Source organism: Triturus cristatus, chromosome 4_1 (genome assembly GCF_964204655.1).
Source record: "Triturus cristatus chromosome 4_1, aTriCri1.1, whole genome shotgun sequence".
NCBI lineage: Eukaryota > Metazoa > Chordata > Amphibia > Caudata > Salamandridae > Triturus > Triturus cristatus.
In genome coordinates, this window is record NC_140585.1 from 564,282,670 (window position 1) to 564,306,390 (window position 23,721).

At 43.9% G+C, this 23,721-nt stretch overlaps 1 protein-coding gene across 1 annotated transcript in view; it reads right to left on the reverse strand.

Moving 5' to 3' along the window:
- Positions 1-11,889: 11,889 nt before the first annotated feature.
- The window catches only part of LOC146855235 (cadherin-related family member 4-like), a 767,858-nt gene continuing 756,026 nt past the window's right edge, over positions 11,890-23,721 (reverse strand). The window contains exon 24 of the mRNA XM_085650585.1: positions 11,890-12,074. Within this exon, the coding sequence (XP_085506711.1) occupies positions 12,016-12,074 (59 nt within the window). The 3' untranslated portion in view covers positions 11,890-12,015. The remainder of the gene's footprint in view (positions 12,075-23,721) is intronic.

The following is a 23,721-nucleotide window of genomic DNA, read 5'->3' on the forward strand; positions in this document are numbered from 1 at the left end:
CCGTCAGTAGGTTATATATATACATATATATAAAAAATAAAAAAATAAAAATATATATATATATATATTCATATAATTCTGTGTGAAGTCTCTTTTGTGATGCATTAATTAATTAAATATATTACTGATGTGAGTGTGTTGCGCAGTCACATTAAACATTGCCTCTGATGATAAGCCTGACTGCTCTACTCCAAGCTACCAGAGGGTGAGCACAGGTTGTCTTTGGTGTGTAACTAACTTGCCCTGATTAGAGTGGTGGGTTCTGCGTGGCTTAGGTGCATATCCTAGCCAACCAGAAACTCAATTTCTAACAGAGTCTATATGAAGTTTAAAGTAAAGATATGCATGTGTATAGATCTTTTGCCTAAAATTGAGAGAGAACGCTCTGGCTCATCTCCAAAATTAGCCCTCTTTTATAGCAAACTATACAGCAAAAATCATACAGCTTGAGGTGAGTAAAATGTTACATACACTCAGCAAATGACAATACAAAAAAAGTGCAACAATACCTAATGTTATCCACTAGATGAATAATGATTAGTCTCCTTTTGCCCTAATGTCATTGGATGTGACAGAAAATATCTAGTCACACATAAAGCAATAACAAACTTATGCAATAAATAGACCTGGCAGGAAGAACGTTAAACACTGACATTTGAGATGTATGGGTGGGGAGACAAAAATAGGAAAATGGGAAGCTCCTTCACCGTATGGCCACTTACCCGATGGCCAACCATATCAACACTGAGGTGATCGGTTCCAATGGAGCGATCCAGTGAGCTCCCATTGCGGTGGCCCAATGCCTCGCCACCTATTATGCTACTCTTTACTCTGCACAGCTAGACCTCCCTGTCACCCCAGAGGAAATCAACAATGCCATATCACGTATGGCTGCAGTTAAGACACCAGGGCCAGACGGACTCCCGCAGGAGTTCTATGCGTCCTATCGGGACTAAGGCTGGGTGTAGTGGGCGTAGTGGGGCTACGCGGAGCATCACAGAGTGGGGGCAAATCTACGCCCCCACCCGCACACTCCACATAGCCCCACTGCACGCCACCCGCCTCCCTCCTGCCCGCTTTTAAAATACATAAAGAAAAATCCTAAACTTTTAAAAAACAAGGTTTAAGTAATTTAAATAACTTACCTGAGCTTCGGCGTCCTGGGGCTCCCTCTTCCTTCTCTCGCCGATGACTTCCTTACAAATGCGCATGCGCGGCCGCCCACGCATGTGCATTTGTCGCAACAAATGCGCATGTGCTGGTGGCTGCGCATGCGCATTTGTGAGGAAGAAGTTGGCGAGAGAAGGGAGAGGGAGCCCCGGGACGCCGCAGCTCAGGTAAGTTATTTAAATTACTTAAACCTTGTTTTTTAAAAGTTTAGGATCATTGTTAATGTATTTTAAAAATGGGCGGGAGGGAGGCGGGTGGCGGGCAACTCGCTCCGCCGTGGGTGTGCGTAGCCTGCATGCCCTACGCCTACTGCACGGATCGCGAAGTAGGCAAAGCTACGCACACTCCGCGGCCGGAGTGTAGCGCTGTGCCCAGGGTTAATCAGGACACGCTGGTTCCCCACTTTCCAGAGGTGTATCAGGAGGCATCTGATCACGGCTTATTCCGTCCCGAGACGGATATGGCCACCATTGTGGTGATCCCTAAGTCTCAGCCTCCCTCAAAGCATTGCCCTGCCTACCGCCTCATCGCCCTCATTAATTTGGAGCTCAAAATATCCGCCTCTGTCCTAGCCAATCGCATATGACCGTACCTGGCAAAAATGGTCCACTCCAACCAGTGTGGATTTATGCCATCCCGGGGAACCAGACACTGCCTCAGACGTCTCGACCTCACTGTAGCGAATCGACAACAGCTGACCCCCAACTTCTCTCTCCTTCTTGTAGATGTTGAAAAAGCCTTCGACTCGGTGGATTGGCGATACCTGGAGGCGGTATTGATGGAAATGGGTTTTGGAGCCCTTTTCCGCGGCCTGGTCAAGGTGCTCTATTGTAAACCACGTGCCCAGGTACTAGTCAACGAAGCTCTGTCATGCCCCTTTCCCATCAGAAGAGGCACGAGGCAAGGATGCCCCCTTTCGCCCCTCCTCTTTGCGTTGGCGATGGAGCCCTTTGCCTGTCTTCTCCGATCTGACCAGCTCCTCATGGGATGGAGATGGCCCGGCTTGGAAGAACATAAGATCACCCTCTACGCTGACGACGTTCTGCTATTCTTAGCAGATCTAGCTCGGTCGGGACCCCGATGCCACCGGGCCTTGAATCTTTTCGAACGAACCTCCGGCCTTCAATTGAACTCGGCCAAATCCGTTCTGGTCCCCCTTCACCTCTCAAGAGAGTGTTTTGATTGGCAGTGGTCGATACCTCTTCGGCAACAGTCCTTCAAGTACCTGGGGATCTGGGTTGCCCTCCTCCCTGACCTCGCTTGGTCACTCAACGTAACCCCGCTAGTGAAACAGGTTCAGGCTGACCTCCTCAAATGGCAAACACTGTCATTGAACCCTGTGGGCAGAATACCTCTATTTAAAATGATGATCCTGCCCAGATTCCTTTATATGCTTCAGAATACACACCTCTCCTTCTCAAGGTCGTGGTTCCGGGAGCTGGACAGCATGGCCACCAAGTTCTTGTGGGGAGGTTGGAGGCCTAGGCTGGCCCTCACCCAGTGCCGGATCCAATCCTTTGATGGCGGCCTGGGGTTGACCAATCTCTACCTTTATTATTTAGCGACTTGGCTCTCCACCGTGAATGATTGGTTTAATGGTGGTTGGTCTGACCCGGCATACTGCTTGGAGCTACACACCCTAGGTTTGTCTAACATTCAGGGGATGCTGTATGGGAGCACCTTTTCCCAAACTCTGCCTGAGGTCACGCGCAGGGTGCTTTTGGCCTGGCGGGCTTCTCTGCATCACACCCACTGGTCAGATAAATTGACCCAACATGCCCCATTTTGGTGTGGCACATGGCTCTGGGAGGTTGCCAACCTCTCTGGTTTTAGAACATGGGATCTCATTGGCATTTCAGTATTGGGGGATGTCTGGGGTGGGAACCACATACGCACTTTTCAAGAATTGCAGACTCCCTCCACACTGCCCAGTTTTACTGTTACCTGCAGATACGCCATGCCCTCCACTCTCACATCTCAGGAGACACCTCCCTGCCCGAATATAGCCCGTCCGAAGCTCAGGTCATGACCGGCAACCTAGGGAATGGAGGGATCTCCCGTATCTATCGCTCCTTTACCAATAACACCCCCAACACACTATCACAACTCAGAGACAGATGGGAGGGTTGGCTTGGGTCCCTGGATGACGCCGATTGGAGGGACACATTGATGGCTCCCAAAACAGTCACAGCCTCAGCAAGGCTTCGCCTAGTTCAAATATACTATCTTTACACTGCCTATCCGACCCAATGCATCCTGTCCCCATTGCAGCCTCCCACAAGCTGACTTTTATCACATGGTATGGCTTTGCCCCACAATCACGCCCTACTGGAAGTCAGTAACAGGGGAACTCACTGAGGTCCTAGGCTGGGAGGTTCCCCTTAACCCAATGAATGTGCTTCTGGGTATCACTGAGAGGAAGGATGGCTCCAGAGCTGAAAAACTTTTTCTAAACACGGCAATGAAGGTGGCCAAATGGGACATTGTGGCCAACTGGATGAGCTCGGCTGCTCCCACCATGGCGCGCTGGCTCAGAGGGGTGGATTGGTGTGCTGCACAGGAGTGGCCCCTGTATGAGGCCAGAGGTTGCCCCAAGAAGTTTCATAGAATGTGGGGCAAATGGGTCGGGTGGTAGAAGACTAATATTTTCAATGAGCAACCAAAACTGGAATGTGTGTGACACTGTTTTTGCCTTGTCTATCAGCTCATTTATGCTGGTGTAATATTCTCTCATATTTGCCTTGCATGACTAAATGTACAAACAGCTGGTATTGTTATCTCTTGTTGGTCTCTCACAAAATCAATAAAATTGGTTATCAAAAAAGATTAAAGCTTGTGGGACTTCCTCAAAGAGGATAAGGAAGAGAAATTGCAAGTTTGATCACTTGAAAGCAGCTACTGAACTAATCACATAAGAAAGATTCCACTCAGAACTATTTGGATTTCCAGATTTTTTAGACAAGACGTGACTGACAGTATCGAAGGCTGGTGACTGTTCAAAAAGAATTAAAGGCACAAGTCATCTTGAATCTGAAAACGAAATGCATTATCTATAATTGTTAGGTTAGTGGTCGAAGAACTGCAGACTTCTCTCAAATCTTGCTGGATGTATTCATAAGTTTAGAGTCAGCACAGCTTTCTAAATGTTACTCAAGGAAGAGGAAGATGAATAGAAATGCAAGAAGTGCATCTATAAGATAGTATATAGGCTGTCAGGTACTTCTACTAACAAGGGGCAGAAGATGACCAGTTTTGACCAGAAGAGCGTCAGGGAATGGCTGGTGGCTTTAATGATATTATCAGGGATAGGGTCCATAAAGTGTAATTTGGGTTTGCTATAGAAATGTTATTGTTTATGTTTATAGGTATTTCTGAATTAGGAGTACGTTCAAAGTTGCTGCAATTGTCAGTTGAGTTTTTGAGGGAGATTTGTGCAGTGTGTTTCAATTTTTTTTATATTCTTTTTTAGTATCCTAGTCTGGCTTTTGGCTGAATTAATTTTGTGCCTCAAGAAGATTGCTTTTGATTAAAATACATGGGTCTTATACTCCTCACTTGCTTTGAGTAGTTCTTGATATTAAACTGGGAGCTTTTTGGACACTAGGTACATTCCATGGATCTAAGAGATTTGTTAAAAAAAAATTCAAACACCATTTACATGTTTTTATATATTTTTTTCAGTGTGAGTGACTGGAGGGTCAACTATTATCAATATCATGCCTTTGTTGTAATGTTTAGTAAGAATGTGTAGGTTAGTGTCATCTGGGGTATCTTGCAAACTAGAGGAGCTCCAGGCTGCAAGGGTTGGTACATCAAAGTCTTTAAAGGTTTGGACACATATTGTCAGACTAGCTTGTTGCTTATGGTATTGATTTGGAAAGGCAAAGTCAGAAATGTTCACACCTGTCCTCCGAGCTAGCTGTTTAGTTTCCAGAAAGCTGCCTTTAGTCGTCTGAAGGTCTCAAGTGGCTCGCTTTGAACGATTGGGAGAAGGAATTGCCACAGATCAGAGACAGTGGAGTCATTGGGATCCGTCCAGTTTAGATTAAAGTATCCCGGAAGTTTTTGTTTTTTCACAATGAGCTCCATCAGCTGTGGAGGAAACTGGAGGTGTTGCCTGGATGGTTGGAGATATGTGGATCTTTGTGTGGGCCTAGTTGGTAGTTTTCGTTTCCAGTGACAAATGTTCAATGGTGGAGAATGGTTCAGATTTCAGACTCTTGCACTGGAGAGAGATCCTGTGGATTACTGCTACACCCCCATATCCTGTGTCTTATCAATTGAGCTGAAGAGTCCAATACCCTGGAGAGAGGAGGAAGTGGATTACTGGTTGGAAAGATTCATTTAGCCAACCTTCAGTTAAGAATCAAAAGTTAGGCTGATTTCTGACAAACTTGTTAACAATCACTAGGGAGTGTTCAGCAACTGGTTAGCAGTTACGTTAGAGGCTGTTGAGGGAGGATAAGACAGTGTTTGTGAAGGTAACTGAAGATGCTGGGATTTCAATGAGCTTATTTGGGGTGGAGCCCTTGATGGATATGTGGGGTTGGGTCTTCCTGCTGTGTCAAGTCTAAAAGTAGGTCTTCAATATCTGTGGAAGTTGACATATGGAAATTCTATGTGTGTGATATTCAAACTTGCTCCAAGGGACAACATGGTATGGGCGTTTGGATAAAGGTATAGGGGAGTTTGCATTTGCGATTTTTTGACGCTGTCTTCTCGGATGGATACAGAAGATGGAATTAGTTTTGTATCTAAAGACAAAGACTCTTTGAGAGAAATTGACTGTTTAGGATTAATTAGGTCAGGAAAGGAGTTTAAATAAAACTAATGCAGAAATGGTGCTTATGTGCAGGAAAGGGTTGGGTGTTCGATGAACATGAGTGCTCAACCAAGGTGGGATAGGGGTAGGAGGTAGGTAGTCATGAGTGGACAAGTGCATCTAACCAGGTGTAGGTAGAGAAGAGTCAGCGTGCTAAAGGAAAGCAGTAGAGAGAAGTGGTGTGATGTCATTGGTAAGACTTGGAAGCTCATCTAGTGGAAGGCTGAATAGTTTTGCATGACCATTTGTGTGTGGTTGATCACGTTGTCTTTAAGGGTTGTAATATTGGGTTACAAGATCACATTGTCTACTGATTTGCAGTATCTGAAAGTGGGAAGCAAAATGTTTGAGGTTGATTTCCGATACATGGATCAAGATTTTAGCTTTGTTGTAGGTTATTTCAATGCTGCCTTGAACATGGGTGCGGCAGTAATGATGAGCCTCCTGCCATAGAGAATTCGGATTGTTTAAACCTTCAGAGAATTTCTGAAAGTTTTGGGTGGCGAGGTGATAATGATAAAAAATAGGATTTAATTTTTTTTTGCATCCTTTTTTGTAAAGCAGTAAAGATTATCAACAAGTGTTTTTGATTTGTTTTTTAGGAATATGTGTTTGAAGCTTTTAGATGCATTTTAAATTTAAATAGGCTGGAGGGTATGTCTTTTTAAAAGAGCGGGCATTTTCCTGTATTTGTGCATCTGAGGCTAGGTTTCGAAGCGTGATAAGTATACTCAAAGTAGAATGGTTAAAGAAAGATCAGTAGTCTGAAGAGGCAAAAAACATGAAGCCACAAATGTAGATTTAGACTGATTATATCTGGGATAAAGTCCCCTAATGTATAATATACGGATATTGCAACCCATCAAGGAATTCCATAATCATATAGAGGAATAATGGTGAAGGCCAAGTTCCTTTTTAAGGTCATGGAACTCTCAGGTGACTTGGAATATCCTTTTAACATATATGACAAACAATTATTTATATATATGGTCATACCATCACCCATTCCACAAACCACTAAGGTCCTGGTATCTTCCTCATTCACATTCATTATAGACAAGAAGAATAAAGACAACATCTGTACTGTAAATCTAATACTGCAAGATTGTGTAGAGACATATAGAGATTCTATCCTTCCTCCAAGTAACTAAACAATTTGCTATAAATATCTCCTTGCTGCTGATCACTTTTTATTTTTAGAAAAAAATACCAGAAAAAAGGAAAAGCAACTCCCTGTTTTCCTTGTTTAAACAGCTGATGCAATTATGCTCAGTGGCCTATATTTCACACTACCTGCTGAATTTAGCATTAGGCATTGTGCCGTCAGAACTCAACTGCAAAAATATATTACAGTTCAGCAGTTATATCATTTCTTTATTGCAGGTGACTAGAGATGTCACATGTTATAAAGAAATTAGAGACTGTCTTTTATAAAGAGATTGCAGATTCCTGTGTATTAAAAAGTGATTTCAACACTGAAATACTTGAACATTCAATAGAGGTGAACAATGGCTTATTGGTCAGTAAATTAAATAGAGCTTATTTCATACTACGATCACATTAAAGGCATTAGACCAATCATTCTGTACAACTGTATAGATAACATGACAGATAGTTTTGAAAACTTCAGAGGTAGAATGAATCTGCCTAATTGAGAAGATACAAATAGACTATATAAATTGATATAAGAATATCACAAAGTGGCTGGTAAAAGATAATGTGCACTTTTGTTTTGCTCAGTGTACATGACAAGTTTACATCTTAGAGGACTTCTAATACTTCCTTACTGTTAACAAGGTCTGGTTTAATAGCAATGTTTGTCCTGTGGGTCTTTATTTGTTTTGTTCGATTTGTACACATTATTATAGGTTTAGACTACAATAACAGTTGTTTGTTTCCCTAATGAATGCACGTTTTAGAATGTGTGCCCCAATTGGTTTGACTCTGACACACCAACCCAGGTAATAATGCAAGCAGACGATTTCATTTACTACTGGTATAGTTGACCCTCAAAGAGTGAACATATACTTACCTCTGTTTGGAGCAAAGAAAATGAACAGGTATCCAACGGTATTCCATGGTTCCTCACTCACACCTTACCTGAGGATGGTCGATTTTGGTGAAGACAGTGAGTCCTGCCAAATATTTAGAAGGTTGATGTTGACATCCCCCTCAGCAAGCCCCAAGAATTAGCACACACACAGAAACAAATGGATTCATTTATATCAGTTTTTAATGCATACCAAACTAGACAAAACTTATGTAGCAACATGTTTATCAAAAATCACAGCTACAATGGCAATAGCGAAATAAGAAAAGAGAGCATAATATAACTATATATTTCCTACATGGACCTAAATGTTAGTTGTTAGTAATAAGCCAATAGGAGATTTGAGATAAACAATCTACATTCCTGAGACCAAGGCTAAGTGCAGGCCAGATTGGGTCATCCCACATTGCATACTGGGCAAACCATTCTGCGTCTGGGGCGAATGGCAAATATCCTTGTAGGACTGACTCCTGATTTGGATCAGTACTCTTTGCGTGAACGGAGATCCCAATGCCCTATTTGTGTCGTTTTACCTTGGAATGTATGACAAAATACTTTTCTGCTCATGACTGGTAGTGTAGTTAGAAAATTTATAATAAATACACTTGTATGCAGGACCTATTATAGTAGTCTCATATATATTGATATTGAGAGAGTGCACATCATTTATGTAGCATATATAGAACATGTGAGCTATCATAAGTACTACTAATAAAAAAATAATCAAAACTTCATTATATAGCCAATTGCATTATGCAAAGCAGTATTTATCACTCAGAAGTCGGGCCTATGACACACAGTCCTAGCGCAACAGAAGTTACAATGTGCATACAACACAGACAGGTATATGGTGCTGCCTGCTTCCTAGGGTAACATAATTCTGTACAAGTCAATCCTTAACACCTGGAATCTTGTATGGTGTGTTAAACTGTCTAGGCATAGACGATTTGTAGGGTCTAAATGATATTTTGTGAATCAATTAGTTGGATGGGCTTGAATTGATGGTACTTCTTAGATTCATTGTCCAGCAAATACATATTTAGGCAATTTATTATACCAATTTATTAAACCATATTAATTTTCTTGAACCACTGGAAATTAACCTACAGCTTTGTTATCTCTTCCTTCCTGGGTGAGGTGGCCATTTCTTTGCTTTGTAGATGTCTGCATGTTTCATCCCAGTCCCGATGTACATTTATGATTACCTTTATGCAAGTGTCATAAAAGTGGAATATCTGGAATTATTGATAAATATATCACAAACATCTATCATTTCTTGTTTAAAGATTCATGTTTTACTTACTTAGCACATGGCACCAGTTTACTTTTTGTAGGGCTACCAATTATAGGTTGTAGGTAATGTCATGGTATCCAAATGTCTTTTAGCCATTTGCTCTGTGCAAGTTTTGGATATTAATGTTTCCTTTATCTTCTTTGACTGATGGAAATGCTTCGCATTTGATATTGTACAAATATATCATGCATTGGGGTAAAATTAATTTCGTAAGACATATAAGCTTTCTTTTTTATTTAATAGAGGAATATCAATTTAAATTTAAAAATGTAATGATTAATTTTCCAAGCCATCTCTCTGGGATGATTAAATAAATCATACTGATTTTCTTTACACACCATATGATCCTTTATGATTTATGAATAACAGACCGAGAATTCTGTCTCTACAAATGCGAATGGAGGTCATCAGTTTGATTATACAAAAATGATTTAAACAGTGAGTCCAAAATTGGCCTCTACTCGTCAGCTTACCACCCCAGGTATGTTGGTTGCAACCCCTGGCAATCCTGCATGATGACAGTGCAGATTCGTCCTCTTCAGGACATATGGTTGTGACACCTGCCTGAGATGATTTTAGGGAGTCACTCCACCAATGGACGGTGTGAGTTCTATGAACATGGGGAGTATTGAAATGGCTAGGAGGAGAGGGAGAAGTCAAAGGAAATAAATTATCTCATCTCTCTTAACGTGATTACATGATTAATATGATTGAATGGTAGGAATTACGGAGGGATGTGCTAGGACTGCAAGCAACACTTGGGCTTTTTGGAGCCACAAGACACATTTTTGAGAGGTGCATGAATTGCAAGCGAGGAATCAAAGAAATCCCCAATGTCTGCCATAATTCAAAATTGGTCTTTGCCCATGACAATTTGCACAGCAAATTCACTTTTAAAAAATCGCTGCGCACCCCCTAACATCTCCACAGAATGTCAGATGTAATTGATAAGAAATGTAACTCTCCTTGCCTGTCTCCTACCTCTTCTTTTACCGTTTGTTTCTGTCTTTTTCTGCCTGCCTCTCTCTTATTTTTCTCTATCGTCATGTGGGGTTAGGTAAACAAACTTGACATAATGTCTCAGTAAACTGATGTATAAGCTGCGCTTGGTACAACCTATGCTAACCCTGTAACAGAATTTCGAATGTGTTCTTGTATAAATTAAAAAATATGTTTAACAATTTACAGGGAAAAAAATCGCTGCACATCTCCGTCTCACTGTAGACCTACATCTGCAATGAATTACAGCTCCTCGGAATTGTAATAAGGCACCTGCTGCTTTTAATCCTTGTGAACTAGAATTTGTACTAAAATGTAATTCAAAAGGGAGCAACACTTGCAAGTTTGAACAGTTTGAATCCCAGCAAGGTCGACTCAGCCTTTTGTCCTCCAGGGTAAGGTAAAGTGAGTACAACTAAATTTCTTAAATAAGCATCAAGTGAACTACACATGCTTCACAATGGGGTGGTCAATGAATGGCAAATGCCTGACAGAGACTATGAAAAAGAAGCTTCTTTATATTATACTGTACGAAACTGGGTTATTGGTTGAGAGGGGTGGGAGTCCCACCTAGGCCACTGCCATAATCCTGGTCAGGTTGAACCACAAAAGTCACTCAATTAACCTGTGCTTAACCTTTTAGTAGCTTGGCACACATGCAAGTCAGGCTTAACTTAGAGGCACTGTGTAAAATGGGTGAGCAGCTGCGCTATTGTAGGTTGAAGATAGGTTTGACTGAGTCTGTGTATGTAAGGCTGAGGATGGCGGTAAAATATAATTTCTTGTCCAGATCAAATATGAGCAATACCCAACGACTATTGAATTTAGTAGTTATATCACATGAACCCAGTGAGACTTGTAATGCCCCAAATGAATGTGTTTTGAGTTTTTTCGCCTGCTAGGGGAATGAATACATGTAAAAGTCAATGAAAGGTCAAAAGAATGATCGTCGTTTTCAGAAAATAGGAGATAGCACATCTCAATTGCTATGAACTTCATAATAAGACATTTGATCACTGTCATCTCATCCTACAACAAGCAATAGGAGTCATTGATTCCCTGAAGCCTGTATCTGAGAATTCTCTCTGACGCTTGTAACATGTGGAGGAGCCAGCTTCATTAGCCTATTTCCATGATGTGACTTGCCGTCAGTTCAACTTGGCAAAGTTCACATTCTGTCCCTTCCAATAATGTCAAGTTAAATCCATATAATGTCGCTTCTTGTGATGTCATTCAAGGTCACTTCTGGTCCCCCTGGCGTCTGGCGAATCGATGTCCGTGTCATTTCTGTACCGTTATCTTTACCTTGCTTTAACAAACATTTTAAATGCATCTATTTTCCTTCAGACTTCTACAACACAGAAATTCAAATATTAATGAGCAAAAAACAGTGGGGCAGATTTATGAGCCCCTTGCGCCACTTTTGCGTCACTTTTCCCATGTTAAAAGTGACGCAAAAGTGGCGCAAGGGGCTCATAAATCTGCCCCAGTATATTTTTATGACGTGAAACTCAGTAGGTCAATCAATAACACGAACATCGCGGTGAATGTTGTCGGCGTTTCGCACTCAGCATTAGGATGTGTGATGATTTACAATCATACGCAAAATAACATGTTTTTCAGTTTCCTTTCGGTGTACGGAAGTAGCGCGCACATCTGAGCTTTGCATGGTTGCGTCACCTATTTCACCCATTGAACTTCGCCAGTTTTACTGCTGAACAAGTAGTGCTTGCCTGTAGCTGAGAAGAGAGAAAAAGTTAATACAATTCACATAAATTATACACCTCCAAGCATCTTAATAACTAAGGGTCGCCTCAGAACTAATACCTATGTCAAAGGCAAATTCAAGTCCATAAAATCTTTAAATGCTCAATGTAATCAGAGGTAGGCAAATAAATGCATACATTTATACGCTTGTTTATCATTGTCCCTTCATAGAATATACATTGTACAGAACATTAATAAAATTGGAGCCAAGGTTTTCCATTTCAGCTCGGAAAGGTCTACTTTTCTGCTGCGCATCCTCTTATACACTAAACTCTAGAAAGTGGATGCAAAATGAAATGCTCCAAATAATGTTGTTTTATCATGTCACTACGGAAATATACTAGTGATAAAGTATCCTTGCCCCTTGAGCATTGAGCATCAGTGGAAATAATAAAATGACGACAATAACATTTATAGTTTAATACCCCAGTTCTGTAGTTTGAATTTCAGAAAATGCTTGAGTAGACCTTTGTCATGAGTGACATATAACTCCGATTAGTTCACCTGCTGGTAATGACTTTACATAATGCTACTTAGTATTGTAAGGATGATATTAGCAATATTTTCCCAGAATAAACTATATAAACTATATAAAGTTACTGAACTGGGGGTAAACTAGCCCTATACAAGAAACAATAAAAGGTACCCAATTATTCGCATAGTCACTTGCCAAAGAAATTTTACAGGACAAATTGTTTTTTAATGTAGGAGTCAGACAACACAATCATAATCCTAGGGAGGAAAGAATATCAAAGTGATGAAGATGCACAGTCGCTGGTTGTGTGAATGCAGAATATTGTTGAAATGAGTAGAAGGGGTTTCTGGGACACAAGAGGTAAGATAGATATGGAGGGGGATGTGTGCATTCGTTTCAGAGGTAGCTAGGGCATGTGGCTTCTTGCAATAGAGTAAAAATAATTCTGGTTTCATAAGCACTCGTAACACAAAGCTTTATGTGTAGCTTTCTTTGGAGGTGAAGGTAGAGATGTGTGAACTCTATCCTATGACAAGGGTTTGAAGATGTTTGCTTTATTTATATAGAATAACCAAAGCGTCTATGTTAAAATATTTTGAATGGTAACATCTTAGGGTCTCATTACGATGTCGGGCAGAATGCCTCCGCCCGACCGTCAGAATCTTCCCAACCTTCTGACCAACTCGGGCGGTTTACATTCTGAATAGGCCTGGGCAAAAATTTCGTTCCGTTCGCGGAAATTGCGATAATTTGACATTTTTGCGTTCCGCGGAGAGCGCGAAAATGTCAAAAATTCCGGTTTCCGCAGCTTGGCGATAATTTGTTTCTTGCTCGCGCTGTAAAATAATACATTCTCGCGCGCGCGCGATCGCCTTACCTGAATCCCTGCGTTCGCCGACAAGTTTTTTTGATCCGGTCGCGTTCTCCATGAGATGTTGTATTGTTTTTAGCCATTTGCGCTGTCTCGCGACAGTTCGCGCCCGCAGTGACGTCATGCGTCGCGCGATCACGTCTTTCTTCTCGCGATCATGCACCGCGAGAACAACTCAAAACAAGATGGCCGCGCCCGCAAGCAACCACATGGGTAAGTTGGCGACCCGCAACCATGCAGAAAATCTCGCGAACATGCCGGAAAAAAACTTCCGCATCTTCGCGATATTTCTGCTTGTTTGCGATAATTTTAAACATTCTCGCGATAATTTGCGAAGGTTAATTCCGCAAATTCCGCCCACCCCTAATTCTGAACGCCCGATTATGATGTTCGTGGTAAGAACATAACCCGCCCAATCATTCTGACTTGGTGCCGACCGTCTCGCGGAGTATTCTTGTTGGTCGGAACCACACTGTAACTCTCTATGGACAGCGTTTATGCCGTCAGGATTGGGTTGTCGGTTTCCAAAAGCCTTTAAGCAGTGGCCTGTCCGACATGGAAAGGCTGTCAGAATTTGACTTTGGGGGCCCTGCCTCTGCGGCCTATGGTTGGTGGCCAAGGGGTTATCTATGGAACCCCCCTGTGAAACCCTGCGCTGACAGGCATGTACCATGGGGTGCCTGCCACAGGGTGCAGGGTTTTCCACACACACCCAATTTCCCTATAGGAGCCTGTGTTATGGCCGGTTCTCTGGCGTAACATGGGCTCCCATAGGAAACAATGGTGATCCGACCAAGCAGTGTTCGGTCGCATCGTAATCCAGCAGTTGGAACCTCTGACCACAAGTCGGTTGTTCCAAAATCCGACACAGTGTCGGGCGGGGGTTTTCCGCCCGATATCGTAATGAGCTCCTAAATCTAAATAAAGTAATGTGAACAGGAGATCTACTTATCTCCTGCTTGGACGCAGCGTAAGGAAGTTTGACATTTCCAACTAGGTTAGACTGGTACAGTTTATACAGCAGGAGAAGCTAAAACTCTCTAGAATGTACCTATTGGTCAATGGGATCTTTAATCTCCCAGATCATGGAGCACAGTAATCAACTCACTCATCCAGGCTGCGCAAAAGGTATATTTCATTAAGGACTGAACCGTAGAAATACATTATTACAGAGGCATAATTACGAGTTTAACTAGTGTAAATCTGATATTAGATATGACTTCCAGTTCCAAAAAATATAAGCAAGATACTGACTGTGCTCTTTGTATCACACGCTAATCCACATGTACAATTTGAAACAGTTTAAACATAACGTGCACAAAAACACACTGTACATTATGCATTTTTAGCAAAAGTAATAGTGTAGTTCTGTTCAGTACCTAATATAATTTAAATCATTTATATTGGACCCTATCTGAGATACGTATGGAAATATGTCTGGCTGAGTGAGGCAGGAGTCTTCCTCAATCGGTCTTCATGTTTGCAGATGCATGTGAGCTATTCACAGCAACATACCTTATTTCAAAAGTGGTCACTGAAGTTTGCAGCTAAACACTATTCTAAAACAGAGCACTACAGTGGATGAGACTTAATTATGGTGAATGTGATTTCAATTTCATGATGAGGGCTCACTCCACAGTAGAAGTCCAAAAAAGAGAGGTCTGAAAACAAGAAAAACTGGGAATTTTTTTAAGTGTCTGGTAGTCATCAATATCATGAACTTAAGCATACCAATGATTATGCTTTAGCTTTTAAAATGGGACTGCAATTTAACTCCTTCAAAAACAGAAATTGATGGACAGAATGCAGAACAATGTCATATATTCACCCCAGTACGGAAATCTTGGCCTAAATCCATCATTTTTTTGCTCACCATGCCATTCCAGTTTGAACCCAGCCATACGCAAATCAGTCTTGACCCTGTGCCTCATGGGAACAGTCCAGCCCAAACTGCCAATCCAGTTCCTCCTTGGACTGGAAAAAAGCATCCTAGGACTGGTTTCAGGCTTTCACCCCTCATCAGCCAGGATAGCGTCACTCAAGTGGCATGGAGAGCATGGGACCCACGTCTGGGCATACCCGTCCCACTCGGGGTGACAAATGCTAAAGCAACAATTGGTGGAAAGAATGCAGAACAATGTCATATATTCACCCCAGTACGGAAATCTTGGCCTAAATCCATCGTTTTTTTGCTCACCATGCCATTCCAGTTTGAACCCAGCCATACGCAAATCAGTCTTGACCCTGTGCCTCATGGGAACAGTCCAGCCCAAACTGCCAATCCAGTTCCTCCTTGGACTGGAAAAAAGCATCCTAGGACTGGTTTCAGGCTTTCACCCCTCATCAGCCAGGATAGCTTGACTCAAGTGGCATGGAGAGCATGGGATCCACGCCTGGGCATACCCGTCCCATTCGGGGTGACAAATGCTAAAACAACAATTGGTGGACAGAATGCAGAACAATGTCATACATTCACCCCAGTACAGAGATCTGGGCCTAAATCCATCGTTTCTTTGCTCACCATGCCATTTCAGTTTGAACCCAGCCATATGCAAATCAGTCTTGACCCGGTGCCTCATGGGAACAGTCCAGCCCAAACTGCCAGGCCAGGTGCCCCCTGGACTGTAAACAAGCATCCTAGGACCAGTTTTGGGTTTTCACCCCTCATCAGCCAGGATAGCTTGACTCCAGTGGCATGGAGAGCACGGGACCCACGTCTGGGTATACCCGTCCCACTCGGGGTGACTAATGCAAAAAAGACAATTGATGGACAGAATGCAGGATTTAACCCAGATCTCTTGACTGGGGGTGAATGTTTTGATTTGTTCTGCATTCTGTCCATCAATTGTGTGTCTTTTGCTTTCTCGCCTTAAGTGAGCTGGGTATGTCCAGACGTGGGTCCCGGGCTCACTGTGCCACTGGATTCAAAGTATTTGTGCAACACACACAGTAGCCCAATGAAAACACCACACAGGTTTAGAAAGATAGATAATATGTATCTGAGTTAAACAAGACCAAAATAACAAAAATCCAATCAGCAGAAGCAGAGAAAATAATTTTAAAGAATAAATGCAAAAACAGTGGTTATAAGTCAATAACGCTAAAATGTCACTTGAGGTCGTGAGGGGCCAGGGAAAATCTAAAGTTCAGGCTGACCGGAACGGAGGGCACTTCAGCTACAAGACTCATGCAGGTCCCGCTGAAACAGTACCTTGGATGGAGTAAAGCATCAACGCTAATGGCACAATGCGCCGGTCTTTTCCATGCAGTCAGGTCGCTGCATCACCATCGAGCTCCGTTGAAATACAGGCAGTGCGTCATTGTCGAGACATGCAGAGCATCATCGTCGGGCCACACACTGCAGAACCACTTTCATCAAACAGCTTCTGCATAGCCGTCGAAGCGCCATGCATCAGTTCTGACCAGTGCAGTGGTGATGATGCATCAGTTTTGTAGAAAATCAGCTGCAGAACCTACTTCTGAGGCCATGGACTGGAGGAGACACCTCAAGCAAGGGTAGAACTGGGAGTCAAATGCAGTTTGGCATGCCTCTGTCTAAATCTCATCTCTGGGCTGCTTCTTAGAAGTCAGCTCTGTCAAAGGGTAACAATGGGGCCATATCCTTTGACAAACCTCCTGTAGCACCCAGAATGCTCTGACCTCAGTTTGGGTTTTGGGGTCTTTCAGGTAATGTAAGTCTCTATCTTGGCATGGAGGAATTGCACCTCACCCCTGTCCACCAGGTGTTCCAAGTACACCACAGACCCCTAACCTATCTAGCACTTACTGGCCTTGATAGTCTGGCCTGCCTGTTGCAAAGCCTGAAGCACTGCCTGGAGGTGAAAAAGGTGGTCCTTCTAACTGCTATTGAAGACAGCTTTGTCATCCAGATAAGTAGCTGAGAAGACCTCTATGCCAGTGAGTACCTGGTTCACCAACCTCTGGAAGGTGGAAGGGGCCTTTTTTAGTACAAAGGGCATCACTCTAAGCTGATAGTGGCCCTCTGGAGGGAAAAAGACTGACCTCTCCTTGACACCGTCTGTTAGGGCGGTCTGCCAGTACTCTGATGTAAGATCAAAGGTACTTTGCAGTACGGGCAGCCCCTAACCTTTCAATAAGTTTGTCTGCCCTGGGGATGGGATAGGCATCAGTCTTTGGCACAGAATTTAGCCCTCTATAATATACACAGTACCTCACTTCAGGTGTGGGGTCCATTGGGGCAGCTTTTGGTACCCGAACCCCAGCAGTGGAGGGTTCTATCACCCCCAATTCCAACATCTAAGAGACATCATTCTTAATTCTGGCCCTCCCTTTATGGGACAACCTGGAAGATTGATTCTTAACTGGGAGGTTGTTCCTTGTGTTTAGACCATGGGTACACAGGTGGGTAGTCCCAGGAGTAAGAGAGAAAAGAGAAGGGTACTGCCCCAACACTTGGTGTCATTCACTCTCTTGTTCAGGTGCTAGGATGGAGGAAAGGATTACTCCTTCCAAAGAGCCATCCTTTTCCTTGGAGTACAAGAGGTCTGGGAGAGGTTCACTGTCCTCTTCCTCTTCTCCATTTGTCACAATAGGCATTGTGAGCTCAGACATCTCAAAGTGGGGTTTGAGGTGTCTGAGGTGAAGCACCCTGTGGGGTTGCCTGGGGTCTTTAGGTCCACCAGGAAGGTAGCCTCACCCTTCTTTTCAATCGGTATCCACAGGTTCCATAACCCACACTTTCTTCCCAGGCTGTAATACCACAGTGGTAGAGTGTTGGTCATACCAATCTTTCATCACAGCTTAGCCATCTGGCTTCTGAAGGCCAGCATGTAGCTCACTAAATCCTTCCTTCACCAGATTTGGGGGTCCCCTGACAGGGTGCCTGTACAAAAACTCAAAGGAGCTGAAGCCCACTCCCTTCTGTGGTACCTCCCTGGAAGCAAACAACATGCATTGTAAGAGGCTGTCCTATGTATTCCTCAAAGCCTTAGGCAGGATTCTAATCATGCCTTTCAAGGTGTTGTTGAATCGCGCAACAAGCCCATTGGTTTGTAGATGGTAAGAAGTGAGGAACATGTAACGTTACTCCATGTTATTTACACATTGTCTTCCTATTAGCAGACATTATGTTTGTGCCCCTGTCAGACACCAATTTGTTGTGGAAACCCACTCAGGGAAAAATCCCCATCAGGGCCTTGGCCACTGCAAGTGCAGTCATGGTCCTCAAAGGAATAGCCTCTGGGTACTGAGTTGCATGATCCACCAGGATGAGCCTCTTGCCTGAAGCAGTCTGGGGATCCATGGTCCCAAAAATCTTGATGGCAACAACTCTCAGTGGGTTGAGGGGGGGGGGGCTTATTCATTTGTCCTGTCTTCACACTAGCCTGGCAGGATACACAGGTCCTGCATAATACATCTGAGTAAGTCCTGACCTTGGGCCAAAAGAAATGTGGGACAAGCCTTGCAAAGGTCTTGTCTTGGCCCAACAGTCCTTCTAGGTGAATTCTGTGAGCCAGCTCTAGTAGGAAGGGACTGTAGCATTATGGGACCACCAGGGCCCTTGCTGTCCCTTGCAAAGAAGCCTTAGGCTCACTGTAAAGGAGGTTGCCCTGCTAGTAAATGTGATAACTACCACAGACATCACCTGCTGCTTGGGCTTTAGCCTGTTTCCTCATGGCCTCAAGGGTGGGACACTCCCTCTGTGTCCTACAGAACTCCTCCTTGGTGGGTCATCCTTCTATATGCTATCCAGCAAGTGTATGAAGGTCACCAAGGGAAGGAGTGCCTTCCTCAGTGGACTCCGGGGCAGTCACAGCATATGCCCCATCCACCTCACTAGGAACATACTCAGAGGCTAGTTTACCATACCCTCTGCCTTTTCCCTTTTTGTCATCCGGCTGGGCCAATGTTCTGTGTTCCAGAGCTTTTTGACTCCCATCCTGCGTAGCCATGGACCTTGTCGATGCACAGATTCAATCAGGTAACCTCAACATATCCAGGGAGGCACTCCCTGTCTCCAGGTGTAGGCCCGCTCTCCATCAAACCAAAGTTTTTGGAGAGCGAGGACTGCCGATGATGAAGCATGACACCTGGTGGTGTGTGAGGACAGTCCTTAACTTTTTGTGAGATGCCCTCACTCATCACTCTTAGTATTTTCTAGGTTTTAGTCACGCTATTTGGAGCATCTGCTGTTGTGATTTCATGCATTTGGAACTACCTGCTCTGGGGACACCAGCTGACTCCTCACCATAGTCATGTTGGCTTCTGTTTCCCTCAGAGTATCAACACCTTTCCCATTGATGGTGGCTCATTGCCAATACTTTTTAGTATTTGAGGAAACATGGATCTTAGGCGCTATCTCACTGTCACCCTGAGACACTAGGGTAACCCCACTAAACCCCCTCCCATTAACTACAATATTCTCCTCCCACAGCACTACAAGAGCAACTCCTGGATTATTTCTGCCAGCGGGAGGTGGTGCTCTTTTTGTACACCTGGGATGGCCCTGTAGTGTCCATTCTTATATCTCTCATAGCACTTGATGGGCTTGGGCTGCTGACCTTTGTCAGGGTAGTTTTTCTTCTGGTGGCCAGATTGGGAAAGAGAACTAGGCCTTTCTCCCTGTGAGTTGCTTTGGGGGCCTTTAAAGAACGCTGGGCCTGATTTAAATCTTGGCAGACGGGTTATTCAGTCAAAACTAAGTCTGGGTGTGAAACTCTGCTCCGCCGGTGGAGTTCACAGAGTTTTTATCACTCTGCACTCCACTTGGAGGGCAGAGTTTGACAAAAACTCTGACTACGCCGCATAGCGGAGTTTTACCGGCAACCACCACATTACAAATAAATAAAACTATAACGCCACAATGTCCCTACCTTCCTGATCTCAACACTTTCGCAAATTGCCATCACTCAAACTCCATAAAAACAGTAGAACGCTTACTGATTGTGCTTTGATTGGATTCTGTGTTAGATTTAGGCATACAGTTCCATGATAAGAGGGCGTGGCTTAAGGAAAGAGACACTCTTGCTCCAAATAATATCATTAGGTTTACTCACACCCAAATTCGCCGCTGCCTCACCCACAAAACATATCAGTGATTGTTGTGCTAGTGTGCCTATCTCTGGGCTGTAGTTGTAGCTCAGCCTACGTGAGTTCGGCCATGGCTATTTCCTTCTTGCAGCAGGTGCTTGTGTGCTCCATGTTAGTGCTCTGCGTGGGCCTGCTCATTCCAAGGTTGCTGGGAGGAAGCAGAAATCAACGGACCCCCGCTTCTGTCCCTGGTCGTCTCCAGCGCCCAAAAACTCAGGACCACCTTAGCCAGGCTTGCAGGTGAAGAACACTCCTAGAGGCTGCACCTGCTACTAGTTGTCTGTTAGTGTTACATGCTCTGGACTACATCTGGGGGGGCACTACAGAACATCTTTGAAAAACCTCTCTTGCAACACTGAAGGTGGGAATTGATATGATTTTTTGACCCACGAACCAAGAGTGAATTGGAGATGCGGGTGTAAGAGTGCTGGGGAAGGGAGTCCACAGGTGAGTCCTAGCCGTGCTGAGTGGGTTTACAGGTGGATTACCACCTTGCAGAAATCAAAATTATTTTCGGGGCAATGCCCTGCAAAGAAGTGCAGATTGCAGAACAGCAGCATTCCGTATTACACAACTGCAGTGCATACCATGCAGTGGACCTGGTTGGTCTGGTACCCCCACTCCGCAGCTGATGTTTTTTCGTATTGTTGAGCGCGGACTAAACTCCGCAACTGGGGTGAAATCCTGTTCATTGGCCTGGTTTACTTCACAGGAGGCATGGCTATATTTCCAGAAACTGTAAAATTGCTAATTTAAGTGAAAGTTAATGCAACTGCAGGCTCAATTAACTAGGGGTGGGTGAGTTCACCAACTCTGTGCACTTGTGGAACTCAATGGAATTCCACTGAGTTTTTATGCAACTCCGTGGAATTCTGCATAGTGCAACTCCGCAAGCTCCACCCACCCTTAGTCACAACTATGACATATATCCCATCTGCTGAAATATAAATCCCATAGGATGTAATAGGATTCATATTTCGGCAGAGGGGATATCTGGATTGCCTCTCAGAGAAACCTGACAGGCAAGATCTAATTCAGGCCCTCTGTCTACTTATCTCCCTACTCTTTCTTTTTTTGGGAACCCTGACCACCCTTTGGGGAATCCCCCCCAGATGCCTTCTTGGACACTCTGGTGCTGACCCAGGTGTCCACTTCCTCAGCAAGATTCCTGGGGCCAGTTAACTTGCTATCAACTAGTTGTTGGTGCAGCTCTGGAAAATAAATATTAAGCATATGCTCCTTCAAAGTCAAGTTTTACAGCCCTGAATAATCATCAACCTTGCTGCCCCTCAACCAGCCCTTCAGTGCCTTGCTAGCATAATCCAGGAAATCCACTCATACATGTGAAGAGATCCTGTGGTTGCCCCTGACTCTGAGCCTCAGTGGTTAGAGAAAACTTACTGTCTAGGATGGCCTTCATTGCAGTGTAGCATGTCTGGTCCTAGCCTCTAGTGTAAGGAGGGTGTCCCTCACCACCGTCGGCATATACATACCTCCACAAACTACTACCCCACAACTCCACTGCGACCTTGTGCACTCTCAAAGCCACTTCATAGATTGCAAACCATTTGTCTATGTCATCTCCCCCCACTTAACTGGGCACTAAATCCTTTGGGATCCTGGCTCCGGACTCACCAGTGACCACTGTCAGTATACTGCCATCATTACTGTTGCTGGACTCCACTTGTAGGGCTTTTATATCCAGCTCTCTGAGGTGTCGCTTATGGGACATCTTCCTCTCCTCCAGAATCAACCTTCTTTCCTCAAGAGCCTGTTCTTTCTCCAGTTTTAGTTTTGCAAGCTTTTCTTCCTGCTCTAACTTGGCAAGCTCCATTTTAAGTTTTTGCTCCACACTCCTGTCTGCTTGCTCCTCTGGGTCAGGCTCCTTGAGGAGACACTGATCTCTGCCCTGGTAACAACTACTGCCCCTGGGAAGTTGTGGGCCCCTTCCACATGTAGTTTCAGACCCATTGAAGATTCTAGAATCAGGTCACTCTACTCCTCAGTAATCTCCTGCTCTTCCTCTAAGATGTAATCCTCTGCATCCTGGGTCTATGTCCAGTCCCTCAAAGCTTTCTGCAGCTGGACTTGCTGGTAAAGCCCTGTGCAGAAACTTGAAAGTGCTTGCAGAAATCATTTTGCTGCTGCATAGTATAGCATTCTAACCTGGCCACCTCAAACTCTAATCCTGCAGGTGCAGCTTCTCCAGAGAAAGACAAAATTTAGCAAAAAAAGGCTAGAAAGGGTGAATTAAAACAGGCTTGAATTGGTTTTCAGAATAGAGTTGTAGTGAACACTGAATTACTATAAGGCATTGCACAAACACAAGTCATATCCTCACTGCTGAGCACCAATGTTAGAAATGGGGTCTCTAATTGGCAGAGGTTTGCATCCTATCCAAGTAGGGACAAAATCCTAGTCAGGGTACGCTAGATGCACACTTTAAATTAACCTGTGCTCACCCTCTGTTAGCTTGACACACAGCATGCAGGCCTAATTTAAGAGGCAATGTGTAAAGTATTAGTGTAATACACACACGCCCAGTAATACAATAAAAACACCACAACAAGTCTCCAAAAGGGTTTAGAAAAATTGAAGCTATTTATCTGAGTAAAACTAGACCAGAATGACAAAAATTAAATCAATAGAAGTCGAGATATTAATTTTCAAAGAATAAATGTAAAGACGGCAGTGCTTAGAAGTCAATAGCTCTAAAAGGTTACTTGAGATAACAAGGGATTGGGGAAATTCAAAGTTCAGGCCGACTGCAATGGAGATCAGGCCGGCTACAAGACTCATGCAGGTCCGGATGAAACACATCCTTGGAGGGAGCAAAGTGTTGACGCTAAGGACATAATGCATCGATCTTTTCCACTTAATTGGGTTCCTACACTGCCATTGAGCTCTGTTGAAATATAAGCAATGCGCTGTCTTTGAGCCTCTCACAGAGTTAATTTCAGGCTGCAGAGGCTGTAGAACCACTGTTATCAATTAGCTTCTGTGTCGGCGTTTAACGGTGATGCATCGGCCCTGACCGGCGCAGTGGTGACGATACATGTGTTTTGTAGAATTTCAGCAGCAGAGCCCACTACTGAAGCCCGGGACTAGAGGGGGCTTTTTGGCAAGGCTAGGACTCACAGATCGCAGAGTCCAGCAGCACAAGCAGGATTGTAGGAAGTCTTTTGTGGCTCGGAGACTTCAG